At 46.3% G+C, this 27,030-nt stretch overlaps 1 protein-coding gene across 2 annotated transcripts in view; it reads left to right on the top strand.

Moving 5' to 3' along the window:
- Positions 1–27,030, top strand: part of DROSHA (drosha ribonuclease III) — a 604,359-nt gene that overhangs the window by 91,732 nt on the left and 485,597 nt on the right. Inside the window, exons 5-7 of one of the 2 annotated variants that reach the window (XM_063922973.1) lie at positions 10,858–10,999; positions 23,526–23,684; positions 26,381–26,532. In XM_063922973.1, the coding sequence (XP_063779043.1) occupies positions 10,858–10,999; positions 23,526–23,684; positions 26,381–26,532 (453 nt within the window). The remainder of the gene's footprint in view (positions 1–10,857; positions 11,000–23,525; positions 23,685–26,380; positions 26,533–27,030) is intronic. The other variant, XM_063922974.1, reaches the window with a different exon arrangement.

Here is a 27,030-nt window from a genome sequence, read left to right as displayed (position 1 = left end):
AATCTGATTCCAGTGTCGATGACGATGATGCAAAGTTGCAGCCTAAAATGACTAAAGCCATCCGCTACATGATTGTGGCAATGAAGGATGTGTTACACATTTCTGAGGAAAATCCTGTCCCTGACAAGAGGATTTATATGTATGGGGAGAAAAAGCAAGAAGTGGCTTTTCCCCCGTCACATGAATTGAGTGAATTATGTGAAAAAGCATGGGATTCCCCTGATAGGAAGGTAGTAATTTCCAAGAGATTGCTGATGGCGTATCCTTTCCCGCCAACGGACAGGTTACGCTGGGAATCCTCCCCCAGGGTAGACAAGGCGTTGACACGCTTATCTAAGAAGGTGACCCTGCCGTCTCAGGATACGGCCGCCCTAAAGGATCCTGCGGATAGGAAGCAGGAAGCTATCCTGAAGTCTGTTTACACACATTCTGTTACGCTGCTGAGGCCAGCAATTGCTTCGGCCTGGATGAGTAGTGCGGTAGCAGCATGGACGGATACTCTGTCTGAGGAGTTAGATACCCTGGACAGGGACTATGTTCTAATGACCCTGGCACATATCAAGGACGCGGTCCTATATATGCGAGTTGCCCAAAGGGACATTTGCCTGCTGGGCTCTAGAGTAAACGCAATGTCCATTTCTGCCAGAAGGGTCTTATGGACTCGGCAATGGACAGGGGATACCGACTCTAAAAAACACATGGAGGTTTTACCTTATAAGGGTGAGGAATTGTTTGGGGACGGTCTCTCAGACCTAGTTTCCACAGCTACGGCTGGGAAGTCAAATTTCTTGCCTTATGTCCCGCCACAGCCTAAGAAAGCACCATATTACCAAATGCAGTCCTTTCGTTCGCAAAAGAGCAAGAAAGTCAGAGGTGCATCCTTTCTTGCCAGAGGCAGGGGTAGAGGAAAGAGGCTGCACCACGCAGCTAGTTCCCAGGAACAAAAGTCCTCCCCAGCTTCCACTAAATCCATCGCATGACGCTGGGGCTCCACAGGCGGAGCCAGGAGCCGTGGGGGCGCGTCTCCGACATTTCAGCCACCAGTGGGTTCGCTCACAGGTGGATCCTTGGGCTATACAAGTTGTGTCTGAGGGATACAAACTGGAATTCGAGGTGACGCCCCCTCACCGTTACCTAAAATCGGCCTTGCCAGCTTCCCCCATGGAAAGGGAGGTAGTGCTGGCAGCAATTCACAAGTTATACCTCCAGCAGGTGGTTGTAAAGGTTCCTCTCCTTCAACAGGGAACGGTTCGGTCAGACCCATCTTGAATTTAAAATCCCTGAACATTTATCTGAAGAAATTCAAGTTCAAAATGGAATCGCTCAGAGCGGTCATTGCAAGCCTGGAAGAGGGGGATTTTATGGTGTCTCTGGACATCAAGGATGCTTACTTGCATGTCCCCATTTATTCACGTCATCAGGAGTACCTCAGATTTGTGGTACAGGATTGTCATTACCAATTCCAGACGTTGCCGTTTGGGCTCTCCACTGCACCGAGAATATTTACCAAGGTAATGGCGGAAATGATGGTGCTCCTGAGAAAGCAAGGAGTCACAATTATCCCATACTTGGACGATCTCCTCATAAAGGCGAGGTCCAGAGAGCAGTTGCTGATCAGCGTAGCACACTCTCAGGAAGTGTTGCAACAGCACGGCTGGATTCTGAATATCCCAAAATCGCAGCTGATTCCTACGACGCGTCTGCCCTTTCTGGGCATGATTCTGGACACAGACCAGAAGAAGGTGTTTCTCCCGGCGGAGAAGGCTCAGGAGCTCGTGACTCTCGCCCTGAGTCAAGCGGAGCCTCTGCTTCGCAACCAACCGGTGCTGATTCAGTCAGACAACATCACCGCAGTGGCTCATGTAAACCGCCAGGGCGGCACAAGAAGCAGAGTGGCGATGGCGGAAGCCACCAGGATTCTTCGTTGGGCGGAGAATCACGTGCATGCACTGTCAGCAGTGTTCATTCCGGGGGTGGACAACTGGGAAGCAGACTTCCTCAGCAGGCACGACCTCCACCCGGGAGAGTGGGGACTTCATCAAGAAGTCTTCACGCAGATTGCAAGTCGGTGGGAACTGCCACAGGTAGACATGATGGCGTCCCGCCTCAACAAAAAGCTAAGAAGGTATTGCGCCAGGTCAAGGGACCCTCAGGCGATAGCTGTGGACGCACTGGTAACACCGTGGGTGTTCCAGTCGGTCTATGCGTTTCCTCCTCTTCCTCTCATACCCAAGGTACTGAGAATCGTAAGGAAAAGAAGAGTGAAAACAATACTCATTGTTCCGGACTGGCCAAGAAGGACTTGGTACCCGGAACTGCAAGAAATGCTCACAGAGGAACCATGGCCTCTGCCTCTCAGACAGGACCTGTTGCAACAGGGGCCCTGTCTGTTCCAAGACTTACCGCGGCTGCGTTTGACGGCATGGCGGTTGAACGCCGAATCCTAGCAGAAAAGGGCATTCCGGATGAAGTTATTCCTACGCTGATAAAGGCTAGGAAGGACGTGACCGCAAAGCATTATCACCGTATATGGCGAAAATATGTTGCTTGGTGTGAGGCCAGGAAGGCCCCTACAGAGGAATTCCAGCTGGGTCGATTCCTGCACTTCCTACAGTCAGGTGTGACTATGGGCCTAAAATTAGGGTCCATAAAGGTCCAGATTTCGGCCCTATCCATCTTCTTTCAAAAAGAACTGGCTTCACTGCCTGAGGTTCAGACGTTTGTTAAGGGAGTGCTGCATATTCAGCCCCCTTTTGTGCCACCAGTGGCACCTTGGGATCTTAACGTGGTGTTGGATTTCCTGAAATCCCACTGGTTTGAGCCACTTAAGACCGTGGAACTAAAGTATCTTACGTGGAAAGTGGTCATGCTGTTGGCTTTAGCTTCAGCTAGGCGTGTGTCAGAATTGGCGGCTTTGTCATGTAAAAGCCCCTATCTGGTTTTCCATATGGACAGGGCAGAATTGCGGACTCGTCCGCAGTTTCTGCCAAAGGTGGTGTCATCTTTTCATTTGAACCAACCTATTGTGGTGCCTGCGGCTACTCGTGACTTGGAGGACTCCAAGTTGCTGGACGTAGTCCGGGCTTTGAAGATTTATGTAACCAGAACGGCTGGAGTCAGGAAGACTGACTCGCTGTTTATCCTGTATGCATCCAACAAGCTGGGTGCTCCTGCTTCAAAGCAAACTATTGCTCGCTGGATCTGTAACACGATTCAGCAGGCTCATTCTGTGGCGGGATTGCCGCAGCCGAAATCAGTGAAAGCCCATTCCACAAGGAAAGTGGGCTCTTCTTGGGCGGCTGCCCGAGGGGTCTCGGCATTACAGCTTTGCCGAGCTGCTACTTGGTCGGGTTCAAACACTTTTGCAAAATTCTACAGGTTTGATACCCTGGCTGAGGAGGACCTTGTGTTTGCCCATTCGGTGCTGCAGAGTCATCCACACTCTCCCGCCCGTTTGGGAGCTTTGGTATAATCCCCATGGTCCTTACGGAGTCCCCAGCATCCACTAGGACGTTAGAGAAAAATAAGATTTTACTCACCGGTAAATCTATTTCTCGTAGTCCGTAGTGGATGCTGGGAACTCCGAAAGGACCATGGGGAATAGCGGGCTCCGAAGGAGGCTGGGCACTCTAGAAAGATTTATGACTACCTGGTGTGCACTGGCTCCTCCCACTATGACCCTCCTCCAAGCCTCAGGACACTGTGCCCGGACGAGCTGACATAATAAGGAAGGATTTTGAATCCCGGGTAAGACTCATACCAGCTACACCAATCACACCGTACAACTCGTGATACTATATCCAGTTTGACAGTATGAAAACAACTGAGCCTCTCAACAGATGGCTCAACAATAACCCTTTAGTTAGCAATAACTATTTACAAGTATTGCAGACAATCCGCACTTGGGATGGGCGCCCAGCATCCACTACGGACTACGAGAAATAGATTTACCGGTGAGTAAAATCTTATTTTCTCTGACGTCCTAGTGGATGCTGGGAACTCCGAAAGGACCATGGGGATTATACCAAAGCTCCCAAACGGGCGGGAGAGTGCGGATGACTCTGCAGCACCGAATGAGAGAACTCAAGGTCCTCCTCAGCCAGGGTATCAAATTTGTAGAATTTTTCAAAAGTGTTTGCCCCTGACCAAGTAACAGCTCGGCAAAGTTGTAAAGCCGAGACCCCTCGGGCAGCCGCCCAAGATGAGCCCACCTTCCCTGTGGAATGGGCTTTCACTGATTTAGGATGCGGCAGTCCAGCCGCAGAATGCGCCTGCTGAATCGTGTCACAGATCCAGCGAGCGATAGTCTGCTTAGAAGCAGGAGCACCCAGTCTGTTGGGTGCATACAGGATAAATAGCGAGTCAATTTTCTTGACTCTAGCCGTCCTGGAAACATAATTTTTCAAGGCCCTGACTACGTCCAGTAACTTGGAATCCTCCAAGTCCCTAGTAGCCGCAGGCACCACAATAGGTTGGTTCAAGTGAGAAACTGATACCACCTTAGGGAGAAACTGGGGACGAGTCCTCAATTCTGCCCTATCCATATGAAAAATCAGATAAGGACTTTTATATGACAAAGCCGCCAATTCTGATACACGCCTGGCCGAAGCCAAGGCCAATAACATGACCACTTTCCGCGTGAGATATTTTAGATCCACAGTTTTTAGTGGTTCAAACCAATGTGATTTTAAGAAACTCAACACCACGTTGAGATCCCAAGGTGCCACTGGAGGCACAACCGGGGGCTGAATATGCAGCACTCCTTTTACAATGTCTGAACTTCAGGTACTGAAGCTAATTCTTTCTGGAAGAAAATCGACAGAGCCGAGATCTGTATCTTAATGGAGCCTAATTTTAGGCCCATAGACACTCCTGCTTGTAGGAAATGCAGAAATCGACCTAGTTGAAATTCCTCTGTTGGGGCCTTTTGTGGCCTCACACCAAGCAACATATTTCCGCCATATGCGGTGATAATGTTTTGCAGTTACATCTTTCCTGGCTTGAATCAGCGTAGGAATGACTTCCTCCGGAATGCCCTTTTCCTTTAGGATCCGGCGTTCAACCGCCATGCCATCAAAACGTAGCCGCGGTAAGTCTTGGAACAGACAGAGCCCCTGCTGCAGCAGATCCTGTCTGAGCGGCAGAGGCCATGGGTCCTCTGATATAATTTCTTGAAGTTCTGGGTACCAGGCTCTTCTTGGCCAATCCGGAACCACGAGTATCGTTCTTACTCCTCGCCTTCTTATTATTCTCAGTACCTTTGGTATGAGAGGCAGAGGGGGGAACACATAAACCGACTGGTACACCCACGGTGTTACCAGAGCGTCCACAGCTATCGCCTGAAGGTCCCTTGACCTGGCGCAATATCTTTTATAGCTTTTTGTTGAGGCGGGACACCTTCATGTCCACCTGTGGCCTTTACCAAAGGTGTACAATCCTTTGGAAGACTTCTGGATGAAGTCCCCACTCTCTCGGGTGGAAGTCGTGTCTGCTGAGAAGATCTGCTTCCCAGTTGTCCACTCCGGGAATGAACACTGCTGACAGTGCTAACACATGATTTTCCGCCCATCGGAGAATCCTTGTGGCTTCTGCCATCGCCATCCTGCTTCTTGTGCCGCCCTGTTGGTTTACATGGGCGACTGCCGTGATGTTGTCTGATTGGATCAGGACCGGCCGGTTTTGAAGCAGAGGCCTTGCCTGACTCAGGGCATTGTAAATGGCCCTCAGTTCCAGAATATTTATGTAGGGAAGTCACCTGACTTGACCAAAGTCCCTGGAAGCTTCTTCCCTGTGTGACTGCCCCCCAGCCTCAAAGGCTGGCATCCATGGTCACTAGGACCTAGTCCTGTATGTCGAACCTGCGGCCCTCTTGAAGATGGGCACTCTGCAGCCACTACAGTAGAGATACCCTGGTCCTTGGAGACAGGGTCATCAGCCGATGCATCTGAAGATGTGATCTGGACCACTTGTCTAACAGGTCCCCCTGAAAAGTTCTTGCATGGAACCTGCCGAATGGGATTGCTTCGTAGGAAGCTATCATTTTTCCCAGGACTCGCGTGCAATGATGCACCGATAACTGTTTTGGCTTCAGGAGGTCTCTGACTAGAGATGACAGCTCCTTGGCTTTCTCCTCCGGGAGAAACACTTATTTCTGGTCTGTGTCCAGAACCATCCCCAGGAACAGTAGACGTGTCGTAGGAAACAGCTGTGTCTTTGGACTGTTTAGAATCCAACCGTGCTGTTGTAGCACTTTCCAAAATAGTGCTACCCCGACTAGCAACTGCTCCTTGGACCTCGCCCTTATAAGGAGATTGTCCAAGTACGGGATCATTAAAAACTCCCCTTTTTCGAAGGAGTATCATCATTCCGGCCATTACCTTGGTAACACCCTCGGTGCCATGTACAGTCCAAACGGCAGAGTCTGGACTTGGTAATGGTAATCCTGTACCACAAATCTGAGGTACTCCTGGCGAGGATAGTAAATGGGGACATGCAGGTAAGCATCCATGATGTCCCGGGATACCATGTAATCCCCCTCGTCCAGGCTTGCAATAACCGCCCTGAGCGATTCCATCTTGAACTTGAATTTTTTTATGTATGTGTTCAAGGATTTTAAATATAACAAAGGGTCACACCGAACCATGCGGTTTCGGTACCCCAAACCGTGTGGAATAGTAACCCCGTCCTTGTTGAAGTAGGGGCACCTTAAGTATTACCTGCTGGGAATACAGCCTATTAATTGCCTCTAGCACAGCCTCCCTGCCTGAGGGAGTTGTCGGCAAGGCATATTTGAGGAAACGGCAGGGGGGAAGACATCTCGAATTCCAGCTTGTACCCCTGAAATACTACTTGAATGAAACAGGGATCCATCTGTGAGCGAGCCCACTGATCGCTGACATTTTTGAGACGGCCCCCCACCGTACCTGGCTACACCTGTGGAGCCCCCGCGTCATGCTGTGGACTCAGAGGAAGCGAGAGAAGAATTATGATTCTGGGAACAGGCTGACTGGTGCAGCTTTTTCCCTTTTCCCTTGTCTCTGTACAGAAAGGAAGCGCCTTTGACCCGCTTGCTTTTCTGAAGCCGAAAGGACTGTACCTGATAATACAGTGCTTTCTTAGTCTGTGAGGAAAACTGAGGTAGAAATATTTCTTCCCAGCTGTTGCTGCGGATACGAGGTCCCAGAGACCATCCCCAAATAATTCCTCACCCTTATAAGGCAGAATCTCTATGCGCCTTTTAAAGTCAGCATCACCTGTCCAGTGACAGGTCTCTAATACCCTCCTGACAGAATGGACATTACATTCATTTTGGATGCCAGCCGGCAAAATATCCCTCTGTGCATCCCTCATATATAAGACGACGTCTTTAATATGTTCTCATGTTAGCAAACTAGTATGTTTGACAGGGTCACCGACCACGCTGCAGCAGCACGCTCTGCAGGTTTCAGTCTAGTACCTGAGTGTGTAAATACAGACTTCAGGATAGCCTCCTGCTTTTTATCAACAGGTACCTTCAAAGTGGCCGTTCCTAAAACGGCAGTGCCACCTATTTTGACAACCGTGTGAGCGCCTTATATCTCCCAGCGTAACTTATCCTCTGGCGGGAAAAGGTACGCCATCAGTAACTTTTTAGAAATTACCAGTTTCTTATCAGGGGGAACCCACGCTTTTCACACACTTCATTCATTCATTCATTCATTCATCTGATGGGGGAACAAAACACTGCCTGCTTTTTCTCCCCAAACATAAAAACCCATTTTTAGAGGTTAATGTCAGAAATGTGTAACACATTTTTTATTGCCGGGATCAAGTCACGGATGTTCCTAGTGGATTGTGTATATGTCTCAACCTTGTCGACCACTGGAGTCAGACTCCGTGTCGACATCTGTGTCTGCCATCTGAATGAGCAGGCGTTTTTGAGCCCCTGATGGCCTTTGAGACGCCTGGGCAGGCGCGGGCTAAGAAGCCGGCTGTCCCACAGCTGTTACGTCATCCACCCTTTTATGTAAGGAGTTGACACTGTCGGTTAATACCTTTCACCTAACCATCCACTCTGGTGTCGGCCCCACAGGGGGCGACATCACATTTATCGGCATCTGCTCCGTCACTATATAAGCCTCCTCCTCAAACATGTCGACACAGCTGTACCGACACACCGCACACACACAGGGAATGCTCTGACTGAGGACAGGACCCCACAAAGCCCTTTGGGGAGACAGAGAGAGAGTATGCCAGCACACACCAGAGCGCTATATAATGTGGGGATTAACACTATAACTGAGTGAATTTTCCCCCATAGCTGCTTGTATATACAATATTGCACCTAAATTTAGTGCCCCCCCTCTCTTTTTAACCCTTTGAGTCTGAAAACTACAGGGGAGAGCCTGGGGAGCTTTCTTCCAGCTGCACTGTGAAGAGAAAATGGCGCCAGTGTGTCTGAGGGAGATAGCTCCGCCCCTTTTTTGCGGCCTATTCTCCCGCTTTTTTCTGGATTCTGGCAGGGGTATTTACCACATATATAGCCTCTGGGGCTATATATTGTGGTATTTTTGCCAGCCAAGGTGTTTTTATTGCTGCTCAGGGCGCCCCCCCCAAGCGCCCTGCACCCTCAGTGACCGGAGTGTGAAGTGTGTATGAGGAGCAATGGCGCACAGCTGCAGTGCTGTGCGCTACCTTGGTGAAGACTGATGTCTTCTGCCGCCGATTTTCCGGACCTCTTCTTGCTTCTGGCTCTGTAAGGGGGACGGCGGCGCGGCTCCGGGATCGAACACCAAGGACTGGGCCTGCGGTCGATCCCTCTGGAGCTAATGGTGTCCAGTAGCCTAAGAAGCCCAATCCGGCTGCAAGCAGGCGAGTTCGCTTCTTCTCCCCTTAGTCCCTCGCTGCAGTGAGCCTGTTGCCAGCAGGTCTCACTGAAAATAAAAAACCTAAATCTATACTTTCTTTCTAAGGGCTCAGGAGAGCCCCTAGTGTGCATCCAACCTCGGCCGGGCACAAGATCTAACTAAGGCTTGGAGGAGGGTCATAGTGGGAGGAGCCAGTGCACACCAGGTAGTCATAAATCTTTCTAGAGTGCCCAGCCTCCTTCGGAGCCCGCTATTCCCCATGGTCCTTTCGGAGTTCCCAGCATCCACTAGGACGTCAGAGAAATAAGAATTTACTCACCGGTAATTCTATTTCTCGTAGTCCTTAGTGGATGCTGGGCGCCCGTCCCAAGTGCGGACTTTCTGCAATACGTGTATATAGTTATTGCTTAACAAAGGGTTATGGTTTTGTAGCATCGGTTGAGTGATGCTCAGTTGTTGTTCATACTGTTAACTGGGTAAGTTTATCACAAGTTGTTCAGTGTGATTGGTGTGGCTGGTATGAGTCTTACCCTGGATTCCAAAATCCTTTCCTTGTAATGTCAGCTCTTCCGGGCACAGTTTCCTTAACTGAGGTATGGAGGAGGGGCATAGAGGGAGGAGCCAGTGCACACCAGATAGTACTGAATCTTTCTTTAGAGTGCCCAGTCTCCTGCGAAGCCCGTCTATTCCCCATGGTCCTTACGGAGTCCCCAGCATCCACTACGGTCTACGAGAAATATAATTACCGGTGAGTAAATTCTTATTTTCCATGCTTAAAAACAGTGTCCTAATGACCTAAAGTAGGAACACCAATGACCACAGCAAGTCCTGCAAGGATAAACGAGGCAAAAAGGGATAATTTTTGTCTTTCAGTGGGTAAAGGACCCATCTGGCAACTACCAAAGATTATTTGAAAGTTAACTAGTAGTGGGCTTGTGGTTGAGGTTTTAGGATACTAAATCTGGGTTTTATTTTTCAGGTGCGCATAGATTTTGTCATGTTTGCAAAGTACCATATTTTATTGTGCACTTGTAGAAAGGAGGGATTCGGCCATTTTATAGTGACAAGCTGTAATATATATGTTCGCATTGAGAACCTAAGCTTTTTTGTAATTGAAAGTATTATCATTTGACCTGTCATGTACAAATAGGAGACCTATTCAGAGTTCCATGCAAATCTGCTTCAATTGCACTTGCATTGCTGAGTTGTATGCATCAATGCAACTGCAACACCCAGAACATACAGGGTCGGGATCAGGTGACCGGGGGTGGTTATCCCGGCGGTCAGCATATCAACGCCGGGATCCTGTCCGCCAGATTGCCGGGGAAAAGGCGAGCGCAACAAAGCCCCTTGCGGGCTCGCCACCGCTGGTCACATGATTACATCCCAACATACATATGTTTCATAGACCTCATTAGCATGCACTTGCACCTGACTATCTTTGGTGTAAGAGTACCATCTGAAATTTTCTAGATCTGCATGTATGCACAATTCAGAATAGCCCACAATAGCGCACTGTATGTGCGAATGCCGCTAATACAGTTACACCTATTCAGCCACAATTAAAGGTGAGACTGTGATGCGTAAGGCCCTGAATTGCCATTAGATGTGTACACTCAGCTATTAAATATCCCTTTAAATACAGTATAATGTGTTCAGTAGTGTTCTGGTTTCATCATGCAAAACTTTGTTACTATTAATATCTGGTATGAAAGAAAAAGTATTGAAAAAATACTTATGTGACAGTTTAGAAGTGCAATTATTCTGAATTTTGTTGTAGATTACTTTTGAGTATAGCTCTGTTTGACAGCATGTCACAGGTGCAATCAGAAGCTGAAAATCTGTAATCGGAATAAAGAATAGACTAATTACACATCAGCGTTCTAAACATTTATTGCCAGGATTTGTTTCTTGTATCTGGTTCTGCAGTTCTTCAAATTGCATATATGCACTACAGCCAAACAGAAAGGCTTAAGGGGCACTCCTTTTATAATCTGTTATCTTTTCAAAGGGTGATTCCACAGTGGTCGGGACAAGCCGGCTGCGAGATTTGTATGACAAGTTTGAAGAAGAACTTGGCAAGCGTCAATCGAAAGCTAGATCGGCCAGGCCAGCATGGGAGCCACCAAAGACCAAATTAGATGAGGATTTAGGTAATGAGACATTGTTCTATGTACTTATCTGCAGTTGTGCCGATATCTTTTATGTTAGTTTTTTTTCATGTCAAATATTGTTTCTTCTACGCCTGTCACGGTAAAGACCTCTTTACTGAATGATTGCTCCTGGCACATATATTTGACTTTTTATATGTTTATGAAGTCATTTATTCTTGTGGTATGTAAAAGGATAGCATAGATTCCATGGTGGGAAATCAATTGTTTTGCGCTGCTGCAGTTTCATTCTAGACCAGGTGATGTTCAATTATACGTGCCGATGGGTGCAGTGCTGTGGGTGCCTTCCTGAAGTGGTGAGCAGAAATCTGTGCCCAGTAGTTCAATGGGTTAAGCTGCTTTACACAGCTAAAATCCCAGTGCTTTTGTGCTTGACATGCAGTACATGATGAGTAATGTGTGCCTGTATCGCACGCATCGGCACAAACGATTACATTTCACTCGTCCGTTGACAAGGGAGAGAAGGCACAAAAAAATATGTATATTTAAAAAAAAAAAACACCCACCCCCAATATGTATTGGCTTATTACCATTTTTTACTTTTGCCGAACTTGAAGCTATGGTATACAGTGCATCCGGAAAGTATTCACAGCGCTTCATGTTTTCCACATTTTGTTATGTTGCAGCCTTATTCTAAAATGGAATAAATTCATTTTTTCCCTCAAAATTCTACACACAATGGAGGTCATTCCGAGTCGTTCGCTCGGAAAATTTATTCGCATCGCAGCGTTTTTCCGCTTAGTGCGCATGCGCAATGTCCGCACTGCGACTGCGCCAAGTAAATTTGCTATGAAGTTTGGATTTTTACTCACCGCTTTTTCTTCGCTCAGGCGATCGTAGTGTGATTGACAGGAAATGGGTGTTACTGGGCGGAAACAGGCCGTTTTATGGGCGTGTGGGAAAAAACGCTACCGTTTCCGGAAAAAACGCGGGAGTGGCTGGAGAAACGGAGGAGTGTCTGGGCGAACGCTGGGTGTGTTTGTGACGTCAAACCAGGAACGATAAGCACTGAACTGATCGCAGATGCCGAGTAAGTCTGAAGCTACTCTGAAACTGCTACGAGATGTGTAATCGCAATATTGCGAATCTTTCGTTCGCAATTTTAAGAAGCTAAGATTCACTCCCAGTAGGCGGCGGCTTAGCGTGTGCAATACTGCTAAAATCGCCTTGCGAGCGAACAACTCGGAATGAGGGCCAATACCCCATAATGACAACGTGAAAAAAAATTTGGGGAGATTTTTGCAAATTTATTAAAAATAAAAAACTAAGAAATCACATGTGCGTAAGTATTCACAGCCTTTGCTCAATACTTTGTTGAAGCACCTTTGGCAGCAGTTACAACCTCAAGTCTTTTTGAATATGATGCCACAAGCTTGGCACACCTATCTTTTTCAATATGATACAACAAGCTTGGCACACCTATCTTTTGGTAGTTTCGCCCATTCCTTTTTGCAGCACCTCTCAAGCTCCATCAGGTTGGATGGGAAGCATCGGTGCACAGCCGTTTTCAGATCTCTCCAGAGATGTTCAATCGGATTCAAGTCTGGGCTCTGGCTTGGCCACTCAAGGACTTTCACAGAGTTGTCCTGAAGCCATTCCTTTGATATCTTGGCTGTGTGCTTAGGGTCATTGTCCTGCTAAAAGATGAACCGTCACCCCATTCTGACGTCAAGAGCGCTCTGCAGCAGGTTTTCATCCAAGTTGTCTCTGTACATTGCTGCAGTCATCTTTCCCTCTATCCTGACTAGTCTCCCAGTTCTTGCCACTGAAAAATTTCCCCACAACATGATGCTGCTACCACCATGCTTCACTGTAGGGATGGTATTGGCCTGGTGATGGGTGGTGCCTGGTTTCCTCCAAACATGATGCCTGGCATTCACGCCAAAGAGTTCAATCTTTGTCTCATCAGACCAGTAAATTTTGTTTCTCATGGTCTGAGTTTCCTTCAGGTGCATTTTGGCAAACTCCATGCGGGCTGCCATGTACTTTTTACTAAGGAGTGGCTTCCGTCTGGCCACTCGACCATACAGGCCTAATTGGTGGATTGCTGCAGAGATGGTTGTCCTTCTGGAAGGTTCTCCTCTCTCCACAGAGGAATGCCATAGCTCTGACAGAGTGATCATTGGTTTCTTGGTCACCTACCTGACTAGGGCCCTCAATGTAGACAGCGGCCAGCTCTAGGAAGAGTCCTGGTGGTTCCGAACTTTTTCCATTTACAAATGATGGAGGCCACTGTGCTCATTGGGACCTTCAAAACAGCAGATATTTTTCTGTACCCTTCCCCAGATTTGTGCCTTGAGACAATCCTGTCTCTGAGGTCTACAGACAATTCCTTTGACTTCATGCTTGGTTTGTACTGAGACATGCACTGTCAAGTGTGGGACCTTTATATAGACAGGTGTGTGCCTTTCCAAATTATGTCCAATCAACTGAATTTACCACAGGTGGACTCCAGTTAAACTGTAGGAACATCTCAAGGATGATCAGTGGAAACAGGATGCACATGAGCTAAGTTTTTGAGCTTCATGGCAAAGGCTGTGAATACTTATGTACATGTGATTCCTTAGTTTTATTTGTAATGAATTTGCATAAATCTCAAACTTTTTCACGTTGCCATTAGGGGTATTGTGTGTAGAATTTTGAGGGGTAAAATTAATTTATTCCATTTTGGAATAAGGCTGTAACATAACAAAATGTGGAAAAAGTGAAGCGCTGTGAATACTTTCCGGATGCACTGTATATATTGCAACATGCATAATCCAGTGTACTGGAAATTGAGTATTCTGTCGACTGATATAAAACAAAGCATAAACCTGTTCTAAGGATGTTGGAATTCTTAACCTGGTATATGGTTTTATGAATATATTAAAGTGCAGACACCTACTAGGTATTTTGTTAATCCCCTCCGTCAAAAATTGCACTGGCTCCCATTCCCCAAAAGAATCAAACACCTCACCATCATATACAAGTCCCTCTCTAACTCCACTGCTCCCTACATCCCCAACCTCATCTCCTTACATCCTCCCTCACTGGACGGCCAATAGCCGTCACCTCTCCCTTACACTGGGTACTGCTTCTCAATGCTTGAATCCAAGATTTTGCCCATGCGGCTCTCCACTTCACTGGAACGAGCACCATCAGGCTCTCTCCGACCTTGCATAGCTAAAAAAGTGCACTGAAAACCGACCATGGCTGCAATCAAAGCGTACAGTTCCACCAAATAATCTTGTCACCAGGTCACTCAACCCTAGGAGCAGGTCCTCCTCCCTCTTATTCTCATAGCCCTCTTCTCTAGCACTTCAATGATGGTCTTCACCATGATGATCTAGCACTTCAATGATGGTCTTCAGTGGCCAATTAACCTGGAATTCATCTCGCTCATAGCCATTCATCTTTTCCAGCGGCTCTACTCCTGCTAGTTGTGCCATCACTATTTGAGACAGGTTCCACCCCTTGCTGATTTACTCCCTCACTCACCTTGCTTCCCAGCTGTAATGTGTACTGAGAATTGTTGTCCGAATTGTTGTCTGTGCTCTGTTTATGTTTTGGTTACTGTAATGTAATGTTTTGTGTACCCTTTACTGTTCTGCTGCTGTTTTTATGGCGCTGCAGATAACTTGTGCCACCTTAAAAATAAAATGAGTGGTCTCATCACACTATCAGTAATTGTTTTTGAGCCAGCACGCTTGTAGGCAGCCATCATTCAGCAGTACATACAATAGGTTAGTCTGTAATAATTGATAAATTAGAACTTACTGTAATAGACTACCCTGTGCTACCAAGTTATTGAACACCACAAAAATACACACCATAACCACTGTTTACAAACTAACAAAGACTATTAGAATATGATTTTAATTGTAGCCTGCCTAGAAGCATGCACAACACAAAGGAAAATCTTTTCCTTTAGTTCATTTAATCTCAGCTGCATCCTGAGCGCTACCATGTGTTCTCACCTGCAGTTTACACACCAACAGTTCTTCAACATCCATGGGCGGTATTCAATTGTTGTGTGCACCACTAGCCACCTAATGGCACCCAACAGAGCAATTCAATTGTTGCTCCGTTCAAGCGTGATGTCTGCCAGCGCCTGCATTTCAGCTCGCACCCCCCCAGGCGGCCCAACCGGTACTTTTCGTAATCATGTCTAGCACTATGGTCGGATTTAGCTGCTTTACACGGCTTAACTAGACTTCTATGGGTGCGATCATTTTGAAAAAAACAACAATTGAATTGCGCCCTGCAGTCTCCCGTCATTTTAGACGAGATTGGGTGTGCTAAACAATTGATTACCGCCCCATGTGTGCACGACCCACCACCCTTTAACTTTTTCTCAGATTTGTCTGAGTCTACACTTCTCTACCACTCTAAACACAATTAGGTGGTGTATGTACTAAGCCTTGAATAAAGTACCATCCAATCAGTTCCTAACTGCCAGTCTGGGTTTGGAAAATGACAGTTAGCAGCTGATTTGTTGGTACTTTATCTCTGTCCACTTTGTCTGCAAGGCTTAGTACATAGACCTCCTAATCTCTCTTACTTCAAAAGCGACTTTAGTAGCAACAATAGTTAAGTGGACCTTTCATCAAAGAGTAAAGTCACAGTGATTTCTTAACATTGAAACATTAAATATCTTTTGTCTGACTGGGTTTAAAAAGGAATTTGAATATTTTTTGCCGATATACTTTGGTGTCAGCGCCTGGTGTAATAGTTTTCACATAAGAGATGACTTGTGTGTGCTTCCACTTTTAACTGCATGGAACACACTTTTAGAAGCGCTATTCAGTTCAGTGAATTGAGTCCTGCTCAGCATGTCACAGCCATTAACGTATATTCTTATATACCACTGATGTGCTGAGCAGGACTCCAATCATTGAACTGAATGCAACGCTCCACTATCAAACAGGCTCTGTAGCCAGTTACAGTCCTAAAGCACATTACATTGTTCCCCAACTTATGAACGTCTTTTTTTTTTTTTTTTTGTAGAGGTGCACAATACATCTATAGTATTTCTTTATATGGAACTAAATCAGTATACATCCAACTTGTCTATCTTCTCCCTACAGTGCAGTAGCAGGGACCATTATCTTGTTCCTATACTTCAATGCTGCTGAATGTTTCTTCTCTCTCTTTGGCATAATGAAGCCACTGACACCAGGTAGAACATAGTTATAGAAAAAGGGAATAAATAAACTAGATACAAAGTTAATAATTAAAAGTAAATTTCGAAGTATAATACAGGTATAAGTATTTTATTATTAATTCTGTCATTTGTGTTAAAGAGGAACTCTACCCCTTTTGTTAAAATGTGTGTAATGACCTTTCCCCGACTAGCAGAATGGCTTGGGTCTGTTGCACAAAGCCCTGTGCCAAATGATGAATATACACCCGTCTTGCCCTTTTGCTTCTATTACTGTCATTCTCTTTATAGTGTTTTCAATATAATTTTTCATCTGTGTCTTTCTGGCACTCCTTTGTCAATGGTATCTGAGAATGACATGACCCTTTTAAAACCTCATTGTCATGGTCATCAGATCATTGGGCAACTACATGTGCTCAGTAGATGGGGGTATTGTAATGTCGGAAGATACTTATCCTGTGCATAGAGAAATGCTGAACATTTGAAAAGGATCACACAGTGATTAGCATTGGCATTGCTTTCTAATAGAATAATTGCACCCAAATCATATGAAAATGCATTACAGAACCAAAGTAGCCTTCCTTCTTAGAAGGGCTATGAGGTATTTCTCTTACGTCCTAGAAGATGCTGGGGTCCACATTAGTACCATGGGGGGGGTATAGACGGGTCCACTAGGAGCCACTGGCACTTTAAGAGTTTGAGAGTGTGGGCTGGCTCCTCCCTCTATGCCCCTCCTAGCAGCCTCAGTTTAGAAAATGTGCCCGGAGGAGCCGGTCACAGCTAGGGGAGCTCTCTCTAGAGTTTCTCTAGTAAAAGTTTATTTTAGAGTTTATTATTTTACAGGGAGGCTGCTGGCAACAGCCTCCGTGCTTCGTGGGACTAAGGGTGGGAGTAGTATCCGCCCTAAGGGGTCTGAGCCACTATCTCCGCTGACAGGACACTGAGATCCTGAGGGAATTGATCCATCCCCGCCACAGGGGATCGCTCACCCTGGCAGCATGCCGCCACCCTCTTTCAGAGCCAGAAGACTTGTAGCAAGCGGGTAGCCGGTGTGAAGATGGCGGCAACAGGGTATGGAGCGCAGTACTAACTGCACTCCAGGGCTCAGCGGTACATAGTGCAGTGCTATGAGGGGCGCCCTGAGCCAGCGCCTACACCCTACACTGGTCGGCAAGCCTGTCAGGGACCCCGGATCACTGCCAGCACATACCTAAGGCCAGTATCATTCAAACAGAGAGCAGGAAGCAGCACCATGAAAGGGAGCGGAGCTTCTCAGCAGACCCAGCAGCGTTCAGCGCCATTTTCCCTGCCTGCAGAGATGCTGAAAGGGAGAGCTGTCCTTCCTCATCAACTCCAGCAATCTTACAACGGTACCAGGAGGTTGTAGAAGGGGGAGGAGGCTGTTTACAGACTTTGTAACTACACAGTCAGCGCTGAGTAGTGACTGTTCTCTATCCAAGAAGCACTGTGTGTGGGTTGGCTCCAATCTCTGTGTCTCTCTTGGCATTCTTGGGGGGAAAACTCTGTCTGCCTTTCCCTGTGTGTGTGGAGTGTTTGTGGTCCCCATTAAGCTATGTCCAGGGACTCTGTGTCATATGCTGCAGAGGATATGTCCTCTCATGATGATCCCATTCCATGTAATCAGGATTGCACTGTGTTAGCACAGGTCCCAGCAAGGGAGACTGAGTGGTTAGCCTCTCTTAAGAGCATGATTTCTCAGATTTCTACTAGAGTTGCACAAAATGAGTCTGCACCTCAGGTTTTACAGAACTCTGTGGCTGTTTGGTCCGGTTCTGTTGCCTCCGGGCCCCCTGATGTACGCTCCCAAAAAAGTGCTCTAGCCCTAATTATGCAGGATGAAACGGATACCGACTCTGACACGGCAGACGGTGATGGAGATGCACTGCAGGGGGCAGCATCTCTTGCGAAACGGGTGCAGTTGATAGAGGCCATTAGAGATGTATTGCATATTGCTGATACAGCACCTGAGCAGGTTGAGGAGGCTTACTTTACGGACCATAAGAAAGCCTCGCTAACCTTCGTTGCGTTTAAAGAATAAATGCTATTTTCGAGAGAGCCTGGGAAAACCTGGAGAAAAAATTTCAGATCCCTAGAAGGGTTCTGGTTGCTTTTCTTTTTCCTGAGGAAGATAGGAAAAAATTGAAAAATCCACCCATAGTTGACGCGTCTGTATCCAGACTCTCAAAAAAGGTGGTTTTACCTGTCCCAGGATCTACCGCGTTAAAAGAACCGGCTGATCGCAAAATTTACGCTACGCTCAAATCCATATGCACGGCTTCAGGGGCGATACTACGTCCTACTATTGCCTGTGCTTGGATTTCCAAGGCTATAGTAAAGTGGTCAGGCACGTTACTTGAAGATTTGGATACAATGGATAAAGGTGATGATGAATTGTCTTTACGTAACATTCAGGATTCGGCAGGATTTATAGTGGAATCCATGAAGGACCTGGGTTCGATGGCTGCAGGGATATCTACCATGTCTGTCTCAGCTCGCAGAGGACTTTGGCTGCGCCAGTGGTCTGTCGACACGGAATCCAGGAGAGGTGTGGAGACCCTACCCTACACAGGTCAGGCTCTCTTTGGGGAAGCGCTGGATGCGTGGATTTCCACAGCTACCGTTGGTAAGTCACCTTTTCTTCCCTCAGCTGCACCGGCTACGAAGAAACCTTTCACTTCTCCTGCATCACAGTCCTTTCGGGCTACTAAAGCAAGAAAGGCCAAGCCGTCTAACACCTTCTTTAGAGGAGGTTGGCCAAAATCCAAGAAACCTGCTGCCACAGGTTCCCAGGAACAGAGGCCTGCTTCAGAGGCCTCCTCAGCATGACTGTGGACCACGCGGCCAGGAGGTGGGGCCGGTGGGGGCGAGATTCAGGCATTTCAGCCACGTCTGGGTGTCGTCCGGACTGGATTCCTGGGTGCAAGATATTGTGTCCCAGCGGTACAGGCTGGAGTTTCAAGATCTCACTCCTCACGATTCTTCAAATCAGGCTTGCCAGCTTTGCTGGCGGACAGGACTATCCTACAGGGAACCATCCAGAAGTTGGTGGAGTCACAGGTCATTGTACCAGTTCGACCCCATTTGCAAAACAAAGGTTACTATTTGAAGCTTTTCGTGGTACCGAAACCGGATGGTTCGGCCAGGCCCATTTTGAACTTAGTCACTAAACCCCTTTCTGAGGGAGTTCAAGTTCAAAATGGAGTCTCTGAGGGCGGTGATATCAGGTCTGGAGGAAGGGGAATTCCTGGTATCCCTGGATATCAAGGATGCGTACCTCTACGTTCCAATTTGGCCGCCGCATCAAGATTTTCTCCGATTCGCACTGTTAGTCATTTTCAGTTCCAGGCCCTGCCATTTGGCCTCTCCACAGCACCGAGGGTATTCACCAAGGTGATGGCGGAGATGATGGTTCTCCTCCGCAGACAGGGGGTGAACATAATTCCGTATCTGGACAATCTGCTGATAAAGGCATCGTCCAAGGAGAAGCTGTTGCAGTCCATTGTTCTCACGACCCATCTACTCAGGGAACACGGTTGGATCCTGAATCTTCAAAAATCACATTTGGAACAGACCAGGGGGTTGTCCTTTCTGGGAATGATCCTCGACACGGAAGTGCAGAGGGTGTTTCTTCCGGAGGAGAAAGCGTTGGTGATGCAAACAATGGTGCGGGATGTCCTGAAGCCAGCCCGGGTGTCGGTTCACCAGTGCATTCGTCTTCTGGGGAAGATGGTGGCCTCTTACGAGGCTTTGCAGTACGGGAAGTTTCTTGCTTGGCCATTCCAACTGGATCTCCTGGACAAGTGGTCGGGATCTCATCTACACATGCACCAGAGAATATGTCTGTCGGCAAAGGCCAGGATTTCACTCCTCTGGTGGCTACAATTACCTCACCTTCTGGAGGGCCGCAGGTTCGGGATTCAGGACTGGATCCTTCTAACCACGGGTGCAAGTCTCCGGGGCTGGGGCGCAGTCACTCAAGGGGAATCCTTCCAAGGAAGGTGGTCAAGTCTGGAATCCTGTCTTCCAATAAACACTCTGGAACTAAAAGTCATCTACAACGGTCTTCTCCAAGCGGCCCATCTTCTGCGAAATCGGGCCATTCAAATGAAGTCAGACAATGTAACGACAGTGGCTTACATAAACCGATAGGGCGGAACGAAGAGCAGAGCTGCAATGTCAGAGGTAACAAGACTCATCCTCTGGGCAGAAAAATATGCGTTGGCGTTGTCAGCGATCTTCATTCTGGGAGTAGACAACTGGGAAGCGGACTTCCTCAGCAGACACGATCTCCATCCAGGGGAGTGGGGACTCCATTCAGAGGTGTTCACGGAGGTAACAGACCTTTGGTGAGTACCTCAAATAGACATGATGGCCTCTCATCTCAGCAAGAAGCTTTGGCGGTATTGTTCCAGGTCGAGGGACCCGCAAGCCATGGCATGGCATGTCTAAACATTACCATCGTATTTGGAAAAAAATGTGTCTTGGTGTGAGTCCAAGAAGTTTCCTACGGTGAAATTTCAACTGGGATGGTTTCTCCACTTACTGCAAGCAGGTGTGGATATGGGCCTGAGGTTGGGATCCGTAAAGGTCCAGATTTCGTCCCTTTCCATTTTCTTCCAGAAACAGTTGACTTCCCTCCCTGAGGTTCAGACTTTTCTTTAAGCGGTTCTGCTCATCCAGCCTCCATTTGTGCCGCCTACGGCGCCCTGGGATCTTAACGTGGTGTTACAGTTCCTCCAATCGGATTGGTTTGAGCCCCTACCAGAGGTTGATGTCAAGTTTTTCACGTGGAAGGCTGTCACTTTGTTGGCCTTAGCTTCTGCTAGACGTGTGTCGGAGTTGGGGGCTTTATCTTGTAAGAGCCCCTACATGATCTTACATGAAGACAGAGCTGAGCTCCGGACACGTCAGCAGTTCCTTCTGAAGGTTGTGTTGGCATTTCATATCAACCAACCTATTTTGGTGCCAGTTGCTACTGACTCCTCAATTTCATCAAAGACCTGCGATGTTGTAAGGGCTCTGAAAATCTATGTGAAGAGGACTGCTCGTCACAGAAAATCGTACTCTCTGTTTTTCCTGTATGATCCCAAGAAACTTGGGTGTCCTGCTTCTAAGTAGACGATCTCTCACTGGATCAGGTTCACTATCCAGCATGCGTAATCTATGGCAGGGTTGCCATGTCCTACGTCTGTTAAGGCCCACTCTACTCGTAAGGTGGGTTCTTCCTGGGCGGCTGCCTGGGGTGTCTCGGCTTTACAGCTTTGCCGAGCGGCTACTTGGTCTGGGTCGAACACATTCGCTAAGTTCTACAAGTTCCATACTTTGGCCTCTGGGGACCTTAAGTTTGGTCAGTCAGTTCGGCAGGAGCCTCCGCGTTCTCCCTCCCGTTCTGGGAGCTTTGGTATATCCCCATGGTACTAATTTGGACCCCAGCATCCTCTAAGACGTAAGAGAAAATAGGATTTTAATTACCTATCAGTAAATCCTTTTCTCTTAGTCCGTAGAGGATGCTGGGCGCCCGCCCAGCGCTTCGTGATCCGGCAGTGGTTACTTAGTTCAGTACTGCTTAGTTCTTGGTTAAGTACTGCTTTGTTACTTGGTAAGTAATATTGCTCAGCCGTTGCTGATGTTTCAAGCTAGTTAGCTTGGTTTGCCTTGTGTGTGTGCTGTTGTCAATCTCGCCACTATCTGTGTAAAATCCTTCTCTCGAAGTTGTCCGTCTTCTCTGGCACAGTTTCTAGACTGAGTCTGGTAGGAGGGGCATATAGGGAGGAGCCAGCCCACACACTCAAACTCTTAAAGTGCCAATGGCTCCTAATGGACCCGTCTATACTCCCCATGGTACTAATGTGGACCCCAGCATCCTCTACGGACTACGAGAAAAGGATTTACCGGTAGGTAATTAAAATCCTATTTTAGAGTGGCATAACACATGATTTTGCCCATTGGTTGAGAAATTGGTGAATGATGACTCATGCAAGACCACCTCCTTCCACTGTTAGGTAGTATATTTGGTATTGCACTACTAAACTTACAAACTTGTATTTCCAGGTGTGGTAGTTTATGCATGGCATTCATGCTGTGGAATTGGGCTATGTGTCACAATACCAGCGCACCCTAAATTTGCCCTGGCCAGTCGGCTGAGACTATGGCCAATGTAATATGGGGAAAACAGGGTAAATAGAAATGCTGCAATCCTATCATTTCTATGAAAGAGTTAATATAACAAACTACAGCACTGAAAACAGAATTACATATCATTCCTACATTTCTAAATATTTGCCAGTTTCTTTGACAGACCTAGGGTTGCTATCTGGGAATATATTGTTGCTGTGACAAAAGATCTGCCAAATGAAGAAGTCCTTCCTTGTATTTCCGACAAGGCAAAAGCCCTGTTTCACTGTCAGTTTGTTTTTGCTATAAAAATGAACTTTCCACTCATGAGAAAGCATAACAAATATGTTCACACTTTCTGCATATTTAGTCTACTGGTTTCATAGTCATGCTTGCTCTTGCCCTTTTTCCAATGTCAAAGCTCCCCTGCCATGCACATACCGGGAAGATGGCTGTAGAATCTGTAGTAACACTAGTGATTCAGAAATGAAACTCGAAGCAGCATTTGCTTATTGCGGTAATGTCCATTGTGTGGATCGCTGAACGCAGCCTGTATTCCATACACTACAGTTATATATAGAATGCAGAGAGGGACAGTCTTCAAACTGCTTGCCAAGATATTCATGTGTTCAACACTGTATTATATTCCCTTGTATCAAAGCGAGTAGTTTACACACTGTCTTTTTCACAGAGAAAGCTGCCTAGTAGGCGGTTAATCACAATGAAATCTTGTGCAGCCAACGCAGACTCAGAATCTGCCAAGCACATTTTAGGCACTATTGCATTAGGTTATTTGGTGCCACTACAATGTGGCATACTGTGAACTGGGGGCATATTATTTACTAGGTGTTTTTGTAACTGCCACTCATTTATTATTTTTTATCAAGAGGTCAGCTGAAACACTTTTTTGTATAACAACAATAATAATGGTGGTGTACAGGTATGATAGATCATGGTTTTGACACCTGAATGTAGATCACAATGTATTTGAAGTTAGATATGCCTGAGTTATATCATAAACTAAGGGTCCTATTCAGTTGAGAGCAGAGTTTTGAAAAACCCTGTGGCGCAGGGTTATTCCAATTCAATTAAAGGAGAGAAAATGAGACGTGGATTTCCTAAAATCATTGGGACTTGCTCTGGCACCCTTGTGGCATTGTCTAATTAAGCAATTGGTAGTTTCCATATAGTCCTTAATTACTCACCTTCCGAAGCGGTCTCTTCTTCCTCCAGCACCGGGATCCGGTCTTCCGCAGCAGCAGTGTAAGTATCGGTGTGTATCCCACCCGGAGGCAGCAGTCACAGGGAGAACTACATCTCCCAGCAGTCCCCTCACTTCCCAGTGGAAAGATGGAGAGGAGATGACTAGTAGCCGTGGAGACCACCGGACCGGTAAGTATCATTATTTTTTATTTACTCTCACCGCAGGGTTTTCAAAGCTGAAAACCCAGCGTGCATTTTTTTGAAAGTGAATACCACGGGTATCGGGAGCACGCATACCTGCGGTAATCCAAAACTGGGCTTGAGGTCCATCAAGCATATTTTTTGCGTCTTTTTTATTTTTATTTTAATGTTCGTCTTAATCACATTGTGATTAATTTAATACACAACACGCTAAACCGCTCTGCTAGACTCATCCTCTTCCAGTGGCGGGTACTGTGGTGGGGCTGCAGCACTGTCCAAAATTGAAATATGGGAGCCTCACCAAATGCTCCCCAACATCGCCAGCCGTGATGCATTATCAGTGTGAAGCCACCGGGATCCCGGAGCAACAGCATCAGACAGGACAACATTTCAGATCAGCAGCCTTCTCCTCAGCCTTCGTAGCCAACAAACATCTATTGACTAGCTAACTATCTGCTTGCCCTATCTATGACACATGAGTCTGGGGGAGGGCAGATGTTTAGCTAGCCAATAGAAGATTGTTCAATACAGAGGGAGGCGAGGGGGTGGGGGAAGGGGAATCCAACGTGTCGTCCTGTCTGATGCTGGTGCTTCTGCACCGATACCAGATGGCTTCACGCTGACGGTAAGTCCTGGCAGGTGATGTTCGATAGTGTTTGGGGTGGGAGGGGCAGTTGGTGTGGCTCCACTTATTCAATTTTGGACCTTTGCAGTCCCACCACAGCAGCCGCCACTGCTCGCTTTGCATGGTGTACTGAGGCAAGTAGTATGAGGACACTTCTCTCGACCCTTATAGTTGTTTTTTTTTAAGTTTCTGTTTCTTTTCAAGTTTCAGTGCTCATTCTCAAAAATATATACCTTATTTATATTTAAAATGCTCAACATATATGTACTTTCACCTCATTAAACATGTGGGAAATGTATAGTAAATGGAAATTTCCATAAAGAATAATACACACTGAGGTAAATTAACCACAAGGTCTAGAAGATTATTTTTAAGTTGAATTAATGAATCTTCTTTGAAATTTGTCAACTTGTGGTAGTTTTACTACCATTTACATTACTGCATTAAACCCCAACTTCAAAAAAAAACTAGACATTTTACCCAAGGTTTTAACAATATAAACCCATTATGGTTTAAGAAATGTCTGGAAATGATATCCAATAACTCACCGAAAATTAAATTTTACATCATTGGCAATAACCTGAGAATTTTTTTTTATTTTTTATGGTTGTCAAAGTACACATTGGTCTAAAGAAAAGATCTCCTTGTACAACTAGATGGCCATATATGTCAGTGATAATGTCCATCATCCTTCTGAATTTGGGAGGACACTGACTTAGAAAGCACTGTGTCTACTGCAGGGTAATGAACATGGTGAACATATTATATTTATTTATGATCTCTTCCTACATTGGGTGTGGATCATTAGATAGACAGTGTCTAGGTGGACCACTATAGGTCGACACGTGCCAGGTCGACACGTGCCAGGTCGACAGGTCAAAAGGTCGACATGTTTTTTTTTTTTTTGTTGTTGTTTTCTGCGTACAGTGACCGGGAAGCTGAATTAGTGCACTGTGTCCCCTCCCATGACTCTCTTCGCTCGCCATGCTTCAGATTACCGTTCCAATCGTAGTTCACGTGGATCGTTAAGTATGAAAAAGTTCACAAAAAAGGTTGTTTTTTTTTAAACTCATGTCGACCTTTTGACCTGTCGACCTAGCACATGTCGACCTAGAAACCCTGTCGACCTAGTGCCTGTCGACCTATAGTGGTCAACCTAAACATTGTCGACCTAGACAGTGTCGATCTTCAGACCGGATACCCCTACACTGGCAAAAAAGCAGACTTAAGCTGGGTACACACTATAAGATATGTCGTGTGACACAGAATGGAATAGTGTATGGTACACATCGCATAGTGCGCTCAACTGATCCTTCCTCCACTAAATAGTCTCATTGGAGGTGCTGCATGTCCAGTTGAACGATTCCATGGCCAACACAGTGTAGTTACATGCAGCATGAAACCATACATTGCGCCGCTGTACAGTGGATCGTGTAGTATAATGTGTATGCTCGTGTACTGTACTATTGCATAGCATCATAAGGTCAGACTGTCAGATGGTGTGTACCCAGCTTTAGTCATTTATGTCTGAGACTTCTTGCCACCTGTAACGTATTTAGTTATTGCTTTGTAATGTTACAATAAAACTGTTAGTTTCATTGCATTAATATGCCTATGGCCATTGTGCAGGACCAGCAAAATACAATTGCACAACACTATTCTTTCACTGTTATCTGAGGAATTGGTTCTGCACCTTTACATATCTGTTAGAACTATTCCCGCATATAACAGTCATTTACATGATATATCTTTTATTTTAATTGCATGCCGGAAGTGTTTTGTAGCATATTATGGGTTGTAAAAATGTATAATAAAGGGCAAGAAAGCTTCAGTAAAATGAATTGATATAAAAAATAACAGAATAAACTGCCTACCTAGACATTCCCACTTTGAAGATAAAAACCACACACCGTCTGTGATGTACAATGAAAAGCTGTGTGATTTGTGAGCGTTTTGTCATAGTTACTCCATTGAATTACATTGTTTACCTGCTACTGCGAGGATATCGTAAAGCAAGTTTTATTATGTTGGTGACTTACTTCTTCAGTTCTATTGACAGAAACCTCCAGTGACTCTGAATGTGATACAGATGATGATAGCTGCTCCAGCAGCTCAGACTCCGAGGTGTTTGATGTGATCGCGGAAATAAAGAGAAAGAAAGCTCACCCTGACCGTCTTCACGAGGAGCTCTGGTATAATGACCCTGGCCAGGTCTGTATCTTTTTTATGTTGCCCATACTGACAGTGTCAAAGTTAGCAGTGCTCCTTGTTATATTATGTCATCATTGTGTGGGAGTCTGGTTATCCTTGACCAGCTGCTGAAAGTGATCTCACTATCTAGCAGGATACATGCTTTCTTACATATAGATGTGTCCTCATCGCTATTGCCGCTGTTATGCCAAATAGCCCTCCGTCGGGTCCTGTATGATGCGGCTTGCGCTATGCCTCTTTTAGCTCTATTATGTGTCTTAGTCGCAATGAGATTTGACATCCCGCGTCACGAGACTACACTGATTCGTTTTAAATGCGTCACTTATACATGTGTGAGTGACTGAGTCTGAATCTATATACGAAGTGCTGTGATGCCGTGGCCACATCTTTTTTCTTTTCTTTTTTTTGTCACCCCAAGTTTCTGTGTTCTCTTAGTACAACTTTGTACATATTTAAAACTAATTCCTCTGCGATTAATGTTGTAGCCCGGCATCTGTG

Source organism: Pseudophryne corroboree, chromosome 5 (genome assembly GCF_028390025.1).
Source record: "Pseudophryne corroboree isolate aPseCor3 chromosome 5, aPseCor3.hap2, whole genome shotgun sequence".
In the NCBI taxonomy this organism is placed as follows: domain Eukaryota; kingdom Metazoa; phylum Chordata; class Amphibia; order Anura; family Myobatrachidae; genus Pseudophryne; species Pseudophryne corroboree.
Note: the sequence above shows the minus strand (reverse complement) of the source record. Positions and strands in the feature narration are given on the sequence as shown.